Consider the following 22,011-nt stretch of genomic DNA (forward strand, 5'->3'; position numbering starts at 1 on the left):
CACCCCCAGAAGAAAGAAAACATTTAGTTTTGGAGTTAATGATTTTTTTTTTTTAAAATCTTTTCATGTATCAAATGTGAAAACTGAGAAGGGGATGATGGTTACATAGTTGAAAAACAAATCAAAACGTGCGCTTTTTTTTTATTTTGCAAATATGTATTATTTTCCTCTCTGGTTGAGGAACGTATTCCAAAATGAATTGGACTTTTTTTTTTTCTTCACTGTCCTAATTTTTAATCTTCCGATTCTTCATTTTTGCTTATAATTTTAAAAGCATGTGGTGTGTTTTTTTTTTTTAATTTTTCTAAATGGATTTCATTCAAGTATGATCAAGTTCCTCATTCTCTACTTAATATGTATTTCTAGTCCCGTGCATTCTAGCAAGTTACTTTCATTGATTTATAAAAATGAATAATAACATACTTCTGTTTTTAAAGGTATCTGAGTAAGTTTTGGGAAGACTGAAGAATGGCAAAAGCTTTGTTTCACTCCCCTGTACCTAGTTCTGTGGGATTTTGTAATGCATCATTTCTAAAGCATTAATCACCCAGTCACTGGATGTACTTAAATGGGCTCCGGATGACACACAGGCAAACACGTATTATACGTACACAAAAAAATTCTCTTCGTCTTGTATGTGAGGAAGATTATGGAAAAATTATACAAATGCTATCCATTGCTCAAACATGTTCTAATGAGAAACCACCAGCAAATAGTTAGTCATTGTTTGCAGACCACATCGCAAAGAAAAAGTTAAAAATACAGTAAAATTTACATGACGGAGTAACACTGCAAAATGAACTCAAAAGAAAATACTGCTCGGTTGACTAGCTGGCATGCAATCTGTGGTGTATGGCTTCTATTCATAGAAGTGAAATTAAAGGATGCAGTTAAACACAGTTGTGAAACGTCCAGTCCAACAGCTGCATTTAGTTTGTTTTTCAATTTCTCATTGCCTTTCTTGTTTATTAGCTGTGACTCTGAGGTCAGAATTAAAACAAATATTTTAATGGCAGCATTTATGATGTTGGCAGGGAGCGCTATGGCTTAGTGCTGTGATTTGGACAAGACTCGATATGGGTGGTGTGAGGTAGTCCCTTCAGACTTGAAACAGAGTCACAATTGGTGAGACTTTTCAAAGTATAATGTCTGTAAATCACAAAGCTGATAAGCATCGTGGAATCTGCTTTTGAGTTCTTTCAGCAAACTGGACGTACTTAAAGGATCTTAGTTTTAGAATGCCAAAAGGGAGGATCCTTTTATAGATTTTTACCATGTTAAAAACTAACAAAATTCCCCCACTCATTTTGACAGATCTAAGGTATAAAGGCCTTTATGAACTGTGATAATTAAAACCAACTTGTGTGTAAATTATACACGTCTATTCATCCTATAGAAATTGTTATACATGCTTTTAAAAGTAATTTTAGAGACTACAGGGCTGTAGTTTTATTTTAGTAAATCATCTTTACTCCACCACATTTAAAAGAAAATTATAGACATTTTATTTGTGCTAAAGCTGAATATTAGTTGCTAAATACATTGTTGTCCACACTTGTGCAAGTTCTGTAAAGTCACAGATAATGCAGTAAAAGCAGAATCTGTAAGGAGGGAAATAAGGTCAGTGTTTCAGAAATCACTTCCAGACTGATAGGTTTTTACATTATATTTACCATTTCTACTAGGCACTTTTCATGATAAACTCTGTTTCCCTTCTACCCTCTAGGAAAACAGAAAATTTTATAGACAGACCAAGATGAATTAAGTTTTATAAACAGTGAAGCTAAAAGGCTCTTCTTTTTCTATCTTAACTTCTTATTTAAATGTATAGTTTTGAATGTATAGTTATACATTACTAGGGTTTTGCAGAGGGTAAGTGGTAAATAATTTGGATTTTAGAAGTCCATAGATTAAGGGTTTTAATACAGATTACACAGTGATCCAAGTTACATATTTTTTTTCACCTTCTTAATATTAAGACGTTAAATTATGCTGGGCTGTAAAACATGCCAGGAAACAGTTGGTTCAGCCTTGGAGTCTAAACCGTCTAGCTATTGAAAATGTTGTCAACAGGCCTAGAAACAGCACAGTCCCCTATTTTTTAATCTCCTGTGCTTTTTCCTTTTTTTAATTTTTTTTTCAGGCAATTTTTTTTTTGGCCTACATTATCATTTTTTGCCTACCTGATGTGGCTCATGGGACAGAATTTTTAAGATTATCTAAAAAAGGAACTTAGTTCTCAATATCTATAGTCAATATTGTCACTCATACATGGATTCTGTTTTTGCTATGGTTTAGAATAATAAAATCAGGATTTTGTAGGATATGTAGAAATTTTAAGCACAAAGGTGAATGTTCTTTTTTAGGGTAGCTTGTGTTAAATCTCGTCCAATCAATAAATCAAGTGCGCATTTTACATCAAAGCTGCCTTCTCCTATAGATACCAAAAAGGGAATAGGAAGTTGAATTGTGTCTTAAAGTATAATTAATAAATCAGCAATTTCAATTCCCATGTTTAAGATCTTGTGTTTAATAAAAACAGTGAAGATATTGATAAAATCAAGTTTTTTAGTGGAAATTATGTATTTTATGGTGGTAAAACTTCTGTCTGTTTTTTGACTGCTTAAGAATGTGCTTTCTAGTTATGGAGATTTTTGTCACTGATACCTGAATGATGTATCCAGACTTAACTGGTTTATTTTCATATCTAGGAAGATATTTTATAATCAATTTATTGGTATTCCAATTAAAAACAAAATTAACAGAATGTCAAAATCATTGATCATTGCACAGGTTAGTGATGTTTTTTGACAAGCTTTTTGTATGATATATGAATGATAGCTGTGGTTTATAGGTCACATTTTGGATGGTTGGTGACAGTTTTAATGAACACTTTAAAGTCATATTCATTTTATTGTCTCTAACATAATTTCATTCTGTGCAATTCACTAGTTAATGGATAGTCTGTTCATTTATCTCGTGCATGGGTCAATAAGTTTTGTTCTCTCCTCCCTGTAGAGGGGAGGAAGGGCCAGATCCTCTCTTGCTTGCAAAGGAAGGTATGTTTTATATCATCTGCTCTCCCTGACACAGTCATTGTGGGATCGTGGTTTTAGCAGCAGCCCCACGAGTGGAGGGGAGGGTGCTGCAGGAAAGCACCCAGCATATACTGAGCTGTCTTCCTTCCCATGCAACACTAGTGGTTTCCTAGTGTGTTTTTTTTTTTAATTTATTTTTAAATTTTTACGCTAACGATTTCATAAGACTGAAGGGAAGTTGCAGCCTACTTGTCTTTTACACTAGTGTACACTGTGGCACGTACAGAAGGAGAGTTTCATTTGGAAATTTAGGTATAAACGTCATTTGTAGATTGTTGCAGTTAATTTGTATGTTCTGGCGGCGTGAGCTCTGTCAGGATTGTGGTGGAGTCAGTGGCGGTAAGGCAAGAAGAGAATGTGCTTTATAAAGCTGAGAAATCTCCACGCTTTCTGGCTGTTGGATTCATGCAGCAGTTCTGTAAGTGGGTGTCAGGGTGAATAACCTCGGTGTCTGAAGTAAAATCCCCCGCCTCCAGTTGAACTCTGGTAGCATTTTTCCAGGCAGTACGCTGTGTTTCTGCCAGGTTGCTGAGATACTCGCCTCTCGGCCCTTATAGAAATTTGAGACAGTTAATTTTTGTTCTTAAAGCTGGCACCATTCCTTACGAGCATTTAGAGGGATGCCAGCTATCCACTGTGGCAACTGATCACGTGGCTGCATTTCCTTTGATTTTCTGTATTCTTCTGTGCCATTGAATTGGGATAGTCTTACATAAGGAGAGAACAATTTCTGGCTTACCCTGAGAGGCAGACCCAGGCTATCCTTTGCTGAAGATAATAGGAATCAGACCTTCGCAGTACTACCACGTTTATCAGTTGTTTTTAACCTTCACAAAGGAGGGCACTTTGCGAGCCTTGTACTGATTTTTGTGGTGCTCCTGGGTCACGAGGTATTAAAGATGCAGATGTGTGAGTAAGGGAAATGGAAATAATAATAATAATAAATTGTCATTTCCGTTATTAATAAAGGCTAGAGCAGCCAGCCCTAAATTTTAGATATGTCCAGTAATTCTGAGAGCCTCGATATTCAAATATTGTGTTTGATTTTGAGGGGTGTCAGGACATCTATGCACACTCACTGACGAAGGATTTTGGAAGTTGGGCTGAGCTACTGAGACAGGCAAAATGGGAAATTGTACTTAGGTCTTAATTCCTCGTTTCCACCTGTGCTAATTGGCGGTGGTGGCAGCCCTCTGCTCCTCACAGCGGGTGTCTGCGGCCTGCTCTGCCGGGGCCTTGTGCGAGGGGCTCCCGGCCCTGTGGGGCCTGCCAGCCTCCACGCACCTTTGCCATCCTCCTGTGCGTTTGGCACTGCCTTTGACATGAATTCCTTCAAAAAGTCATAGTTGCATAGTAACTGTAACAGGACAAGCCGGTAACTTATTACAGGACTGCAGGAGATCTCGGTTTCAGGGTTTTGCTTTTGCTGTTGATCAAGGGCTGAGTACAGGGTTAGGGCTGAGGAGCAGCAGAGCCTCAGTGCTTTGCTCTTATTCCTCATTACTGGGAGCATACATATAAATGTGTATGATACTTGGATTTTTCTTGGGAGTCAGGTTAAGAGCAGAAGCTTGCACACTTATTAAAAGTTTAAATCTTAATCATTTGTGACTGTTGCTGTAAGAATTGTGCCTCATTTCTCAGTTACGCTGGGGAGGGAAGGCTTGATTGCCAAGAAATGTATCTTCATAAAATCATAAAATCCAGTAGGTGGCTGTGGATAGCCAGGAAAGATGAGAAGCATCCAGTATTGTTTGTTGTTTTTTAGAGGTTGTGTTTCGATTACCGATTTTGTTAAGGCAAGTAACTAGACTTACAGCTTCTGGAAAGGACATTCTGTTAGCTTAGTGGTGGTCTTCTCTTGGGACAGCACATTTCAATAAGAGATTCTCTGTCCACATCTTAAATATATCCATAGAAGTGTTTGCCAGCAACAGGATTTTGTCATGTTCTTATCATTTTTGGGGGAGGGGAATAATAGATGCAATATTTTTCAGTAAAAATGCTTAAAAACAAACTGGAAATACTATAAGTAAAATGTTAATGTAGCAATACCTAAATATACCTTCAATTTGTCAGTAGCACAGCTTTTAAATTGGTGGGATGGGGGAGGTACATTCTGATATATACTAAGTAATATGTTATATATACATGTATATATCACACAGAAGTGTAAATTCATATAACTACCCTTCAAGTTCAGAACAGGATGAATGTTTTGATGAAGAAAACTTCTGCATAAGACAGGAAAGATATAGGAAGTAACACTTGATTGTTATTGAGTTAAGGGCAAGATTATTCATGATAAGAAAGATTCCAAAGAAACAGGTTTAGAGAGGGAGAAAGGAGTTCTCAGTGTACAAGAAGTGGGAGACTTTTCAAGCTGTGGTAGTTGATTGAATGAATAGTGGCATAATTCCAGCAAGGCAAGGGGAAGGGGCTAGAAAAGAAGTTTGCAAACAGTAAAGGAAACAGAGCAGAACTCAAAGCTATTGCTATGATTTCAATCTAGTTTATTAGAACAGGACAGGTTGAGGAGGTGGGTATCTTGAAAACAAACTATAAGAACTTAAGAACTTCAAGCTTGTATTGTTAGGGATTGAACGCTAAATTTAGTTAAGTTTAAAGACTGAGAAGCTGTCATTCACTCAAGGTCACACAGTTACTGAGTGGCCGCAAATACTACAATATTGTGTAGGATCCCTGATTCTGACTCCATTGCTGAAATCAGTAAATGGCACATCAAACTCAGTTTGTACTTCGATTTTGTTGTTGCTGCTGATTACTGTAATTTTGATGTCAGAGAGAAACTTTTCAAATAAGATAATAAAAGGTTAGAAAGAAGTACCATTTTTATGTTTTTTTTTTTTCTTTAAATGTGGTAAATAAATGATCTGCTTTCTAAAAGTGTTACTCCTGCCAGCTTAGCATCTGAGAGCTGTGAAGTGCAACACATCTAAATTTTAAATAATTACGCTTCCTTGGCTACAAAAGAGTTTTCCCGTCCATTAATAATGAGAAAATTAATGTTGGACCAGCAGTAAAACAGATTAAGCTGTATACCCCTTTTGATGCCTGACTGCACCTTTAATGGACCTGAAATTCCTCTGATTATTTAAATGTTCTATATTGAAACGTGATGGAGGCTTTGAGTTAATAGTTAAAGAGGTTTAAATTGGAATGTCTCTGCAGAAGTCTTTCCCATTTATTGGAGCAAGTGGGCAGAAAAATACCTTATTTGATTGTTGGGAAGCATTGATAGGGCCTCACACATTAACAGATTTTGTTTCATTTTGTTTTTCCTACCTAACCTGTACAATCAGACTTTTAGTGAGCATGTGGATTACTTAAGGCTTGGAGATGTCTTTTATAACGGCAAGTGCTGTGTAAGCTAACTTAGTGAAATACTGATACGCCTGCAACCAGCACCTCATCTGTGCCTTGGACATTTATAATAACTGCACGTTTCTTAAGTTTCTTAAACTTTCTTTCAAGTTTGCAAGACTAATCTTACTTTGGAATATCACAGTCCTGGATACGTCACCTGGAGTAAAATAAGCTGTAATTATTTAATGACAGAATAATAACTTGTTTTTTCAGTATTTATTTGGACTTGAATTGTTGCCTTCCATGACAAATGTATTAAACATACCAGAATGACCTCATATTCGATGACTTGCAATTACAAAGATTATGTCTGTATATGCCTGGGCAGAAGGTGAGAAATAATTCATGATCTATAGCTTGCTAGCATTGCTTTATGGTTTGTTTGTGAAGGAAAAGTGTTAACAGTCAAAGTTTTTGGCAGCAAGAATGTAGAAAAGAGAACTATCAAAGGCAAGAAAAGCTAGTCTGTTTTAGCACAAACTATGGTTTGAACAAATTGTCTCATCGTAGTGATTAGTTAGGTTGACCTCAGTGAGAATGGCCTCTTTGTGAAATTATTTCAGCTCCGTATTCCTCTTTATTTTTAAAATTCTATTTGTGTACAGCCCTCCCTCCTTTGTTCCTCTTTTTCTTAAATGCCTCCCTGCAGAAAACCAATTTTCATTTTATAGAAATACTCCCTTAAATCTAAAGCATTTCCTAGCTGAAGGTGGAAGACTTGAGGGTGTATTATAAATAAAGGGGGAATTCTTGCTCATTTTAAGTTCTCTATTAAAAAATTAGTATTTCAAATAGCTATGATTTAGGTAGGTATTGTTGAAAAACAGTCTTAAATAAAATCACTTTTTGTTTCCTGTGATTTTTACCCTGGAAACACACTGAAAAGGATCTTGAAATGAGAAGAAATGTATATGAAAGCCTGTAATCAAAGCTGTGTGGCTGCATTTTGTGTAGGTGAAAGAAAGGTGTTCGAAAACAGGGCTATTGTGATTTACAGTGCATTAATTCTCCCATTTTTAAATTTCAGAAAGATATGGTTATCAGTAGTTTAAATCCATCACTACTTAACCTTTTTGAAAACTTCAGGGTTCAGATCTTTATTAATCCAAGCACTGAACCTATGATCTCCAAAGAAATTTATCCCCAAACCAGAAATAAGTAGCAGTCAGCAGCAGTATTTCCTAGAAGGTTTGAATAGAGCTCATTTCCTCTTTTGGAGATCTGATTTTTGAGGAGGGGGAAGAAGATAGGGAAAGTTTCTCTGTCGTCATCAAACTGATAATCTGCATGCAAATAAGATACTTCACTGGACCTGTGTGATTAAATTGTTCTGCTTTATCACCTTTTACTGCAGATAGAAGATAAATAAAATTATTTCCATCCATATACCATTTTTAAGATTTTTTTTTTCATTACTGCCAGAAATTCTGCCTTTGATGTGAGGCCTTGAGGAGGATGATCTCGGTCTCCTGTCTTTTTCTGCATATCCTGTTTCTGTCATTTTTCTGACAGTGTCAGTACTTTTTGTAGTCTCTTATTCCTCACGTTCAAAAACGCAAGAGTGTTAGTATCTTAGCTTCTTTACGATTAAAAATATGCAGTTGCCCTAATCTAACATTAATTTACAATATATGTAATTTCTCTGTGGTTTTTACTCTACTGGAGAAAGTCACACAATTTATTGAAAGCTGGTTCTGTAGTCACCTTTATACAGTCACCTTTTTATAGAAATCTTAAATTTTGTTAAAATCAGTGAAATTCACAGGTAAACAAGTTGTTAATATAATACTGGATATATTGAAGATGGATGTGGACTCTTGTAAAGGTTGAAATGTTTGGCTATTGCTAATGGTGAATATACTCTGCTTTGATACATGATCAGTTTGTAATTAATTCTAAAATATATTAAAATTATTACTGGAACAGTCATTTAGCACAGCAGGCATTGTTAATGAGTTGTTAATGTCTTTTAGGATTAAAGGTGCACAACTATACGGAAAGGGTAGAATTGTTTGTCATCTTCGATCTAGTGGCAGAAGTTCTGTAGACTTGAAGGAGGTCAGGATTTTACCCTGCCTCTGTAACATTTACTTTGCTGTTATTCTGATGAAAAGAGAAAAACACGACAATATATTTCAGCAGTAAAAATGTTTACTGCAATCTCTGCAACTACAACAAAACCCAAAACACTAATGTAACAGTGGTGGCTATGGGTTTGGATCCCTTTTGGAGGAATTACAAGCAGGGTTAAAAGAAAAGGGAGTCTGTTCCCTTTGATCTTTTGCCCTCATTTACTCAGCTGCCCTCAGTGTGCGTTCTTTAGTTTAGGGAGGGAGAAATCCATCCTGATAAAGATTTAGTATTTATTGGGCCATCAGCTGTAGTCAGTTAGTGTTTGAAGCTGTTGAACAGTTTTTTAGTATATAAAGCATACCATTGAGCCATCTGTTGGACATGGTAAATGTCTGACAGTTTCCATACATCATCCCCAAGCTCCAAATATTCAGATTAAATATTTAATTGTCCTAAGAGTGTTACAGTGTATAGCGATCTCCAGAGCTCAGTCACTCGTAATTACTTAGTAACTAAATAACTTTTTATTTTTCTTCTGTTTCTTTTGACTTGATGATTTTTTCTTAATATTTATTTTTGAACATTTTAGATATCTTTATGTATTCTATTTTTGTAAGGGAATTTTGATTTTAAAGTCAGGTTTATTTTGGTCAGTCTTTTTTTTGTGACCAAATTTTGTAATGATGGCACATGTGTTACACTCAGAAGTATACATGGGCTTAGTAGCACTAATATTTGGATATATTTTGATTAGCATCAGCCTCAGAGAGGAGTTAAGTGAGTATAAATAAAGCTACTGTTTGTAGGTCAGGTCATACATTTCATAAAACCATGGACCGTATAAGCTTCGTCACATCTTTGTGATTTGTACAAGGCTGCTTTTGCGGAGGAGCTGCAGTGAATAGAAATCCGTCCAATTAGCACAAAGAGAGAAGAAACACAGAGCAAATGCATATGGACCGAATCAGGAGCCACTGTAAGTCAGCGTGGTTCCACCGAGCGCTCTGATCCTCTCCTTTGAAAACCTACAGAGCATAATAGTAACGTTTCATGGCATTATTCTCATACTAAAAAAAAATAAAAATCTGAGAAGTTTATTTTTTTTTTATCACTGTATAAACAGAATATTTTTGCAATGGCTGTGCAGGTCTCCACGTGCATGGAATTGTAAGAATTGCATTCTTAATTTAAGTGTATCCATAAATACATGTTTTCTTCATGCAGTTGTACGCCTGCTTTCTTAAAATTTGTACTCTTAGTGTCTTTTAGAACAAATCCAGCACAGCTTGAACGTGTTGAGTTTGTCGGTATGTAATTACAGAATGACATTGTTTTGGAAGGAGGAAAAAACCTTCTGTTATTCTGAAAGATGGCATTATTTAAAGTGAATTTACTCATGAAACCTAAACCCAGGGTGAAATTGTGTGTATCTCATTTGTATGCATATAATAAACAACTATGCAGTTAGATAGGTGTTATAAATAGGATGTGGTGGAGATGCTTAGGCTGCTAAGGTTTCCTAGATTTTATAGCAAGTACCCAACTGAGATTTGCTGCTCTCTAATTTTGCCTTTTGGGCTAACCAGCTGACGCCTAGCTGAAAAGAGTTATGTTCCTACAAGGCCACAGAAGCCTTAGTATTCAGTCTCCGTCTCCTTTGGATTGTGGAGAACTCTGTGTACCATCAGCAACTTCAATCCCACCCTTTAGGCCAACCCTCATCTATCAAACCCAGGCTGAGAGCGAGCGAGAGGAAGCTCCCAGATAAACATACAGCAGCGCCTCAACTCCTAATCACTCTGGGCTTCCGCTTCCAGGCCCTATAATTAGAAGTCCTTCTTTTCCTTGTATTCCCAGTTGACGCAAATGCTTTTTGTGGCTTGGCACCTCATTTAGGGCGTGGGCTTAGTTTATGGCCAGGCCAGAGTCTGGTTTAGTCTTCTGATACTGCATAAATAGCTTTTAACCCACAGTCTACATCTGTACTGGTTTTTCCTTTTATGCATATATTCTCTGTATTTTTTAACGTTTCTGTCCTGAAAGAAGCTTATTGTTTCCCAAACAGAATGCATGAAAGCAGGAAGCTCTAAATTAAGGCAGATGTGTCTATCAGGTAAAACAAAGCTTCAGTAATTTTAATTTTTTTGCATCTAGGACATCAGGTCCTTTTAAACTGGATTTTAATCATCTCTGTGGATTTGAAAAACCACACAGTAAAACAGTCATTAATTTAACCTAGCTGCATACCTCACATTACAGATTAAAAAAAAATCAAAATTTTGCCGAGAGATACATACTAAGTAATATCTGCTGTGCACATAAATTTCCACTGGGTTCTGTATATGCAAGACTTTCAATTGATTTCAGATGTTATCTGTTAAACAGGGATTAATGCCAGTTTGAAAAATAAGCAGGAAATCCTTGAGAATTACTCACTTTTCATCTATGATTATTCATACATAAAGTACATCATAAGAGAAAACATTTCGGAATGAACTTATGACAGCTTTAGCCCATATTTCCGTCTAAACAACTTTTTGGGAAAACTGTCACAAGGTCTTTCAGAAAGCGGAGCTGAAGTTTCCTGCACTTGAAAGTGAAAGTGAGGTAACTGCCACGCTTCGCATTCGTGCGTCTCTGCTGGGATTAGGTATTTCTGTCCTGGTGTCACGGAGTGCTGCAGCGGTCTTTTATGGCAGAGAGATGGAGAGAGGAACAAAAGAGTTGAGCTGTAATAATTGAAAACTGTGATTCGTCGGTGTGAAGCAACGAGAGATGGAAAATACCACACCAAAACCCAAGTCAAATATTCTAAAACATTAGTGACCTATTCTTTGAATAACAGGAATAAGTAAGATGTTTGAAAATACTGTTTTGTAAGTGTATGTTCTTTCACATCTGTGGTATTGTGCTTGGGACCTCTGTGTTGATACAACTCTGCAAGTAGATATTTGTATTTCAAATGCAAATGTGAGTATGAAATCTGCTCCTTTAACTTAGCGAAAAAATAATTGCTAATACAAGTGAAGGGCCTGTTTTCTTTTGGCTTTCATGTAATAAAATGCATTTATTCCAAACAGTGACAGACAGCAGGATTTTAGATTAGACGTGCAAAATTGCCAAATCAGATACCACCCATCTTTCTGTCTTTAAGCGAATTCTTTTCCACCCACAAATATATTATCTTTCACCTCTACTTCTTCAAGCTATCAAAAAAAAAAGTCCCCCAAAACACAAAACCCAAAAAACCCCAAGGCAAGTAGAGCACATTAATACAAAACCAAGAAGTGTTTATATCATATGGAAATGATCAGAACTGCAGATAGGCAAGCACATTTCTCTGCTTAATTTGCTCCGATACTGCGTATGTCATCAAAAGAATGAACAGGTAGCACCGTATGCTATATAGATCTGTGTGACCTGCTTCTTCGTGTGTGTGCTCCCAAAGTGAGCACCCTAGCAAGGGGTAGATAGAAATTACTGATACGGAAAAATCTCTTTGTGAGAAGGGTGAAATTATATCATGTCTGCATACTGTGGGGTTTATTGCGCCATCCACAGACACCTGCATTTCTAGCCAATATTGGAAATAAGATACTGGTAAGCTAAACAATGGCTAGATTTGATGGACAATGCAGTATGGTAATTCCTGTGTTTTCACTGGCTCGTAATTATTACGCAGCTTTCTGTCTCCAGCTTCCAGACAGATTGTTGGCTCATTCAGAGTTTTTTTTACGATCCTCACTGCACTGTGCCATGTGATGGGATACACATGAAAAGTGTGCTCAAAGCTCTGGGTGCACTCAGCTCTGCGTATTCATTTATAAAAGGCTTCTAGCACCTCTGGGGAAAAAAAAAATCTGGGTTTGTGAAGGCTGACTGTTTGCTGCTGAGAGAAGCCTTATGGATTCATCTCTTCCAGCTTTTCTTTCTCCAAGGGTCCTTTCCATCTGGAGCAAGAGGGAGGTCAAGAGGACCAAAAGCACACTCGACTTCCCTGTAAAGCTATCTAATGTGTGACGAGAGGCAAACATGCGAATACAGAAAACAAATACTGTTGAATTAGGTCTTCTGGAATATCCTTGCTCCACTAATAGTGGCAGCCTAATTCTAGCACACAACCCCCTGTATTTGATTCCAATTTTCTCTACTGGAAACGCTATATATTATTGAGGACCGCACACTTCACTAGGAGGGAAGTGTATTTTGTGATGTTTCAAGAACAGAATTAATGCAAATTGTGTGCATAATCCCACACTAAAGACTTGGCTGACTTGCACTTGAGCAACTTTAGCTGTATTTCCTATCAACACAGTCACTACAAATCAAGGAAATTGCCAGTTAAGCCAACATTAACATCCAGACCAACCTCAACTCGCATGCCTTACCGCCCAAACATAATACCCAAATGCACTCGTGGATTTCTTAGCTCCATAACAAACTCTCTTTCATTTCTAACACTCAGACCCGGAGCAGCAGCCTGCAGCAGTGAAAGTATGTCTACTGGAGAGAATCTTGCTGAGGTCGGATTTAAAATTCTGCATTTGTGTGATTTTGAGGAAATGGTTGTGTGCAACATGGGTGGCCTGGCTTTCTGTCCAAGCCCTACCAGCACAGTGGTCAAGCCGAAAAGGAAACTTTTAGGCAAATTTGTCTCTATATGCAATTTACATTTCTCTGAAATTCTGTATCTTACTGCTGGCGTGCCTCATTCTCAAAAAGTATTTGTCTTCACAAGATCTTTCTAAAAGTGAAGGTCGAGAGAAACTGAGGCCTGTGCCTGTAGGTGATGAGGTGCAGGGGCTGTGGCGGTGCTGTGAGGGGAGCCTCGCGCTGGGGCCTGCAGGGCCGCGCTCCTCCTGGGAACCCACGTGTGCTCGGGGAATGCCGTTGGGCCCAGAAGGTCGACGTTTTGGCTGAAATGTTCCTATTTGGGATTAAGGGCAGAGGTATTTCAGCACTGTCAAGGAGGGAAAACACTCAGGGCAGCGATGGAGTGATGTGGTAACGGTGGTTCTGCAGAAAAGTTAATTTAACGTAGTCTTTACGGAGAGAGTGTTTCCCTGCTGCTCAGAACATGAGAGCTTTATTATGTTTTTTTCCCAGTCTAATTCTGAAGTTTTAAAAGTGGTGTATGATGGACTTCAGTGGTAATTAAGCATGAGGGTTTTGGAATTTGTACAGAGTGTGTTTGTTTAGCAGCTGTGAGTGGGTAAATAAACTGAAAACACAAACATTTTTATGACAGAAATAATATGATCATTTGTCCTTTGAATAGGTGTCATGTAAAATGTGAAGACCTGCATTTTTTCCTGAAGGATAAGAGATTTCAATTCTGTTTTAAGTGGAGAATCAACACAACTAGAACTGTACAGAAAATCCCTGGTTTTCTTTACCAATACCTTGAAAATTATTTAGAAGGCACTTAAATGTAGCTACTCAACTGCTTAAATCGCTTTGCACTTGAAGTTAATAAAATGTTAGAGGTTTGTTTCGGGTGGTAAATTTCATTAATAAGCTAATACGGACATTTTTACAGAGAAAAATAAATCTGAAGTGTATTTATTGTAGTTTTAAATGGTGCCATGGTGCTGTACTTTTCTTATATATGCAAAATGTTTATTTTTTTGGTATAAAAATGTAAGCTTTTATGGTAAGTTGACCTTAAATATCTGTTTGTAAAGTTAAAACTGGGTTATGGACTGACATATAGAAGGAGAAAAAGTAAACAGCATATATAAGTTACTGTGATTCTACTAATCTTCTAATTTAATCATTTCAGTACATCCATCAGTGGCCTGTTTTCAATGAAGTTAGTACCTAATTTAATATTTCACTTGAAAGCTCTCAACTCTGATTTGCTGCCTTTCAAGCAATAAATCAGACAGTTTCTTTCATATACGTTTATAAGAAAGATGCTTCTTCAGTATTGTTTTTGGTATGGGTTATTTTAGCTGTGTTTTGTAGTGTTTCTGCTTTCTAAAATAGTGTGGAAACATCAATCTTTTTTTCATACTGGCTCTTTTATAGCGAAGAGCATTTGGGAGTTTCCAGTGTTCATCACTTCATTGTTTTATATTGGTCACACAAATTTTAGTTTGAATATTCCCAGATTTTTCAATTGACTTTGATAGATTTGTACTGTTCTACTTCAGCAGTGATAGTGTTGTATGATTTCAGTTGAAGCTTGGATTCATTTTTTATGAAATGAATCCTTTACAACTCAGTAACTTTCCTGCAACTGTTTTCTTTTGTTTACAGAAAACAAATTATAAAACACTCTAGCTTTTTTAGATAGACATTCTTAAGCCTCTTTTGAAGTGATTAATCTCTTGTGCTTTTCTTTTTCTTTTCTTTTCTTTTTTTTTCTTTTCTTTTCTTTTTTTTTTTTTTTTTTTTTTTTTACCCAGGGATGTTGCTGGTCACTACTGACACATTAGGCCATGATTTCCATGTTTTTCAAATACTGACACATCCTTGGTCATCATCACAAAGTGCCGTCCATCATTTGTATACACTTCACAGGGGAGAGACTGAAGCCAAAGTAAGTTAAACTATTTGCTGAAGAATAATCCCCAGACACCTTATACATTTTGTGTATGTTGGCACTTTAATGTTTGTTTCAGCACAGAAAGAGCCTTTCTTATGTTATAGCCGCAAAAAGGATAAGAGCATAGCGTTTAACCTGGACAATAATAAATTCTTGCCCTTTACAATGAGGTGCTGTCAGATTTATTCAGATATGACACTGCCTCCAAAGAGCCCAGATTATTAGCTGTGTTTGTACTTAACCTTTTCTCATGTAACATGTTAAACATTTGTCTAGTGCCTGTGAAGCAATTGTCAGGGTTTGCTTGACTTGGGTGGTAAAAGCCAAAGAAAGGCAATCAGAGAGTTGAAAGCAAGAGTTAATCAAAGGACTGTGATTAACTTTTATCCACAGTTTAGCAAAATGGGGGATCTTGTTGGGGACTGTAGTGATAGAGTTTTAACTTGCCAATTTGACAACCCCTTCCCTAAAGATTATGTTAGGCTAGATCATAATAGTGTGAAAGGGTCCGAAATTATATTTCAAAAATGCTCAATAAACTGTTTTACTGATAACATGGGAAAATGTTAGAGGTATCACTCTATCACTGTTTGCTAGCATCACTGTGATAGGAGTAGTGCAATGTATTCTGCCTAGATCCATCACTGCACTGCTTTTGGGCATCAGGAGAGCCTCACCTTTGTAGCATTGAGTAACTGTTGAAGAACCTGTTTTAAATACATAAATAAAAATGTCACCAGAGGGTAAGAAATGAGTCTTGCACTTGCTGATGCAATTACACACTGAAAGCACAAGCTTGTGACAGTCTGGCAGATGTAAACTTGTGTGACAGAGAGAAGCCTCGGGCACTGTGATTATGACCCTGACACTGGAAGCTTGGATTATTGTGGTACCATGATTACAGTTGCTTCAAACCTTTTTTTTCCTATGGGTTGTGCAGTCTCCCTTAAGTTTTTTGCCTTACCTTTAGGAAGGTGTGGCAGCTTTATTTAATAATGTAGTCGTTGATAATGTTTTAGTTTATGTGAATATAAATTCCTGGTAGTTTAAACACCCCAAAGCAGTGCTGCTGCTGCACTGACAAAATGAAATTACAATTATAGGTAATGGTTTCTTATAGGAAGGAATAGCTAATCTGAAAAGTGAGAGGAAATTAGGAAAAAATGATTCAATATATGGGGTAATACATATAATAATTATCTCATAAATATTTTTTATAAATAATATAACAGACACTTATTAGAGATCTGTCTGTACTTATACTCCGTCATCTACTAGAGTGTGTAATATAATGTCCTTAGTGTGTCATTTTTATTTTGCTTTCTTAGAAAAAAAATGTAAATATCCTATAACCAAAGTGTATTAGTCCAGTCAGTAGGAACAAAGACGTTCTTCTTTATTTTACAGCTGATAAATTTATTTTTAAGGCGTACACTGGAAAGCAAACATGACATGTTTTAGGACTAAACCTTTATTGATGCAAGTCTTTTGGATACAGCATTAGCATCTGTGTGAAGGTATTGCATTAAAATTTTCAGAATCAACATAGTAAATTTTTTTCTTCATTTGCCACAAAGTTTTCATTTGGGACATGAACAGTATAGCTTTTGGAATAGTATAAGATAGAGAAAATTCTAACCAGTCTGAGGCATATTGGTGGATTTTACAGATCCCTTGATAATTAAACTATCCAGCAACAGTATTGGTACCTGGGATTCTCAATGTACATCTATCATTTAAAACATTTACATAATACAATGGATGTTTCTGTTTTTGCTTTTGGAATAACATAGTGCTTTTGGTTGTGTAGTAAGAAGGGTGTGAGTAGCACTAGACAAGAAGATTGGAGGCTGTTCAATTTAAAATTCTCAATGCAGATATTCTGAGAGACATTCTGGAAGCCTCCGTACCTTTTTTCTTGTTTGGAACAGTATTCATACATTTGCAACCAGACTTTTTATCCCTGTTTTAAAGCTAATTGTGAATCAAGGCCAATGGTCTTAAAGGTCACCTTCTGTACTGGAGCTATAAAAAGTTCTAATTTATGTTGATGGACACGAGTGATTATCAGTGTCAAAATTAGTTTAGTTAGTTCTCATTATAAATGGTTTAAACATCATCGTATGCCCTTGTTATATTGGTGTTTTAATATCTGTACTGAAATCATCTACTTCACCTCATCCCTCGTGGTCTCTGCGCAGACCAGTAGCTTTGTATGTCTCACCTGCCTCCTCGGAAAAGGTGCCGGGAAGTCCCTCCCCTCTGTCACTTGTGTACAGAAGCATCTTAAGTGGATTCAGTTGCCTGCTTAGTAAAGAAAAAGAAGCAGGTGTTGAGATTTAATAATGGCAATTTCTGTTTGATTTACTGCAAACAAGTAGTCTCTCTGAGTCACCCCTATGTCTTTCTATGAAGTCAGATATATTAGTTATACCTTTACTTTAACTTAATAAAACTAAAGAATATATGCTCCACTGTGCATTATTTTTTCTAAAGTCATGACAAAGTCTGATTTGGTTTGGGGTTGAGAAAATTCAGCCTGAAAGACAGTATCTGTCTGTCTTTATTTCTGAAATGCACAGAGTGGTTGAGAAGAGATCTGTAGAGGTTGTCTCCTTCCATGGATGTCAGGATCTTGTCCTCAGCCAAAGCACAATTTGCGCTGAGCATTTGCAGTGAGATGGCCACTCCAACTGGGCAGCATCACTGAAATCATCCATTAATGAATGGGGTAACACAGAGACTTCGCACTTGGATTTTTATAAAAGGAAAAATGAAAATTTGTTTCAATACAGAACGTTGTGTTTGCTCAGATGGTCTATCCCGATAGCTCCAGCCATGCTAGTTGGAACGTTTCTGTTGGATGGGGGAGAGAGGGATGAGGCTGCTGTAAGTTTCCCCACAAGATGAGCTTTCAGTGCTCTAAAATGTAGCTCACAGCAGATTGTGCTGCTGTTCAGTGTACGATCATAAGCACTTTCTGAATTACCTGAGTTCATCATCCCCTGGAGTGGTGTCCAAAGGCAGCTGCTAGCTGTCTTCTAAATTGTTAGTGATCTTTTTAGGGCTTTAGTGCCCTGCAGTCCTCTTGGCATTGGCTTCAGGATGCTGAGGGAGATTTAGGTGCTGTGCTGCGGTAAGTAGGTTTCTTGAGCTTGTTTTCCTCCTGGTTTGAAGTGAAAGGTAAGTAGTAGCACTCTCCCAGACTGTTCACAGCTGGTCTTCATAACACGGTTTTCCTTTTCTCTTTCTGCATGCTTTGAACAATGAAGCAGAGTGTTATTGAGCATTAAAGTGTTGTTATTGCAAATCTATGTTGTATTAGCTGACTTTGAGCAGCAAATACAGGAAGAAGTCTTACCAGCTGAATAAAACATTGAGACTGTGAAGATCACTCAGTTCCTAACTAAGCCACTAGCTTTTTTGTGTGACCAAGATCAAGATGGGTTAAGATGGAAAGTGGACCTCTGTCTCCTAAGGGAATTGTGAGGACAACGGCCTTGAAAGAATGTGAAGTACTCAGATACTTTGTTGGTTTGAGTGATGTGAGTCCTAAGGTCACAACTTGCAAGTTACTTTTCTGCAAACACAGTCAGAAGCCAGTCTTTTGGTTACACTGAATTAAGATCTTTTAGTCTTTAAGACCTACTTAGGCTTTAGATTTTTTTTTTCTTAAGAGAACAAGAACCAGCATGTTGGATGCACTATGTTAAATCATGAAGGCCCACTGTGAGTGCTGGTCGTATTTAACCGTGGCAGAGAGAGTACTAAAGCTGTTAGAGATCCATGCTTGCACAATTCTGCTGCAAAAGGAAAAATGTGTATGTGGCACCCATTTTGGTTAAGGATAGATTTCTGACTGTAACAGTTCTTGCATTGTGAGTCAACACTCACTGCACTCATTTTTATCCAAGAGCATTTTATAAAGTTTTTAATGAAGATATAGCATGTTCTGAGTTGAGGAAGTTCATTTACTTGCAGATGAAAGTTAGTCTGTCACCTGATGATCCTTTCCTTTTGATCTTAAATTGTAAACAGAAAAAAAAATCCTTGAAAACAGCATTATCTCAACCTAGAACAAATAAACGGAACGATAGCATCAGTGGGCTAGTGGCCAGGGTCCTCTGTAATCTTTTACGCTGTCAGACTTTTGTTATTCTGCCTCTCAAACTGCTGTTATAACTGACTTCAGTCAGTATAGGTAAACAGAGGGAATGATAAAAACATTCCAGCATGGGCTGCCCCAGAACACAGGCTGTTTTACACTTCTCTGTGGGACACGTGCATGTTTTCCTGGTGTGATTTCATGGAGATTATTGAAACTTGCATCACGTACTGAGTCCAGGTAGTGAAACACCGGATTGGTTAGCAAATGTCTGATATAAACCTTCATGGTTAATGGAAATTTCTTTCTTTATCGTGGCATAGTTATGGAGTCACAATTATTGAACTAGTCCCTGGAAGAGAGACTTTCTCATTTCAGGGAAAGAATCTGGGGACAGTCTTGAAATAATAAAGATTGATTAAAAGAAGTTGATCGGTCTTTGATGAAAGCAGACAATAAAAAAACTGCTGCAGTTAGAAGTAGCTTAGCTAACTAGGGGAGACTGAGCTCAAAGCATGGTGGTGCCTGCAATGTTGGTTATTAATACAGAGCAGCTATTCGGGCTGGAGGACCCCACCTGAATGCCTCAGTGTGCCCAGGTTCTGCTGTTGTTTTTATACAGAATCGAAATCAGTTTTTACTACTTAGGGAGGGCAGAGTTAGGTCCATGTGGGTCTGATAAATCATATTGTGTAGTTCATGATTTTATTATTTTTTCATTTATGTTTGTTGTCATGTCATTTCCTTAATTTTCTCAACCAAACAAAAGTTAAATACAGAGCAGTTCTCTAATTTATTTTGACCCTTACCTCCTCAGCACTGCTGCTTTCATGTTGTTCAGCACTTTTTTTTTTTTAATTGTTCTTTCTGCCATCTTCCTGCACAGCATAATTAAATACTTAGGTCATGTCCTTCAAATAATGGCATGTTTTCTCTGTGACAGTGCATAGGGTGCATGAAACAGGATTACAATCCTATTGCAGTAGTGCTGCTCATGCTTTATTGTTGTTTCACTTCAATGTTGAGGTACGATTTAATGCAGTAAAATGCCCAGGAATATACACAGTTACTGGTGGAATTTACCACACCTGAAAAAGGGGCAGCAGGAGAAGAAGAGCACTAGGAAGATCAAAATGCATTTTAATCATTGTTCCTTGTAATGACCGTGAATATTCACGGTGCAGTGCTGTGAGCTGTGCTGTCTGCTGCCTTCTGCACACATCAGGAGGGGATGTGCCTTGGGAGGACACGAGCAGCAGCACGTCAGTGTGGGGCTTTGCAGCCCCTTCCTTCCCATCACTCGCCTCTGCCCTATAGGTACCGTGATAGCCCAGTACAGCTCCTTCTCCGCTGTAAGAAAACAAGTGATAGCATAAATGTAAGTGTTGTGCAGCAGGTTAGTACAATATTAACTTTCAGAAGCGATGAAATCGAGAGGCTGGGTATGGGCTGCCACTCATTCCCAGGAGTCGTGGTAAACAAGGTCACTGCCTGTCCCGTGTGATTCCTTGTGTAATCAGCCATACCTCTGACTACCCCATTTCAATCAACTGCTTTTAAAATAAGTTTTCTGTGTGCTGCCCTTGCTTCTGTTTTGTTTTGTCCCAGTTAATGGCTTGAACTATTTTTTTTAAATGTTATGATTATATTCTAATTAACTTCATATTCAAATTTGGAGAAGCTGTGAGAATAAAGAATGATAGCAAAAACTTAAATAGATTTCCTGTGTATAAAAAGTAAATGTATATCGTCTTTGAAGCTGTAGGCTCAGCTAATTTCCTCCAGATTCTCATAATATCAGAAATAATGTTTTGGTCTGTACAGTCCTGGAAGCTGCTCTTCAGTTCGAGCGGTAGATCCACGACATACCCCTGTAGGAGTCCATACGCTACATTACCCCACTGTCTTAGTTCCAACTCTGAACACAAAAGCTAGGTTTTCATGGGGTTTTCTGAAGGATTTTCCAAGCACAGGGAGGTAGGCTCATGGAGTTGCAAGGAAGCATTTCCAAGAGGACGACCCAAGCAGTGTGACTGGGGATTCTTATTTCACATCTGCACTATTTGGAATTCATGGAGCAGGCTGAATACTCCATAAAAGAAGGACAACATTTGAGTACAGCAGGAGTTGCAGAATACCTGCTTTGGCCAGAGGAGCACTGAGGACACGCTCTCTTACAACACTCTGGAGTTGTCTGAAGCGTGTTCTTTTGGGCCAGTAAAGGCTTTGGTATTCCTAATGCAGACCTTGAGGTACCAGGGATTTCACCAAACCTTTTGGGTAGCCAAGTAATGTAGATCAAACATTAAGTAAACAAACAGCTCACAACCTAGGAGGAAGTAGTTATAAAGCTAAGAGAAAGCGCTGCTATTCCCCTCAAAACTATTTGATATTGCAATTTAAAGTATCTTAAATGTTCCTGAGTTAAGCAAAATCACAGATCTGTATTTCCTTTTATTGGCACAGACAGATTAAATTTTGAAATACAGACATGAGTATTAAATCTGAGGTTGACCTTGAGCTAAAGAGTAAACTTTACATCATGAGAGATCTAGTGTACTTTGTACTTTATTAACATATATCTGTAAACACTGTGGGGTCTTGATTGATCTTTGGTATCTAAACATTACATCATAATTAACAACAAATCCAGAAATATATTATAAATACATGAAATAATAGTACATTAACCTAAAGGACAGCAATAAATTGCAACGCTTAGCATAAACTTGAAAACCACTAATGGGCCACTGTGCAGTTTGTTTATACTAGAAGCAGTCAAGAACTCTGCGCAATGT

At 37.4% G+C, this 22,011-nt stretch overlaps 1 protein-coding gene across 12 annotated transcripts in view; it reads left to right on the plus strand.

The window, feature by feature from the left end:
* BCAS3 (BCAS3 microtubule associated cell migration factor) overlaps positions 1–22,011 on the plus strand; it is a 354,393-nt gene that overhangs the window by 87,361 nt on the left and 245,021 nt on the right. For all 12 annotated transcript variants that reach the window (XM_068656220.1, XM_068656216.1, XM_068656222.1 and 9 more), the window contains exon 14: positions 14,969–15,102. In XM_068656220.1, the coding sequence (XP_068512321.1) occupies positions 14,969–15,102 (134 nt within the window). The remainder of the gene's footprint in view (positions 1–14,968; positions 15,103–22,011) is intronic.

The sequence above is a fragment of the Anas acuta genome, chromosome 19 (genome assembly GCF_963932015.1).
Source record: "Anas acuta chromosome 19, bAnaAcu1.1, whole genome shotgun sequence".
NCBI classification, from domain to species: Eukaryota; Metazoa; Chordata; class Aves; order Anseriformes; family Anatidae; genus Anas; species Anas acuta.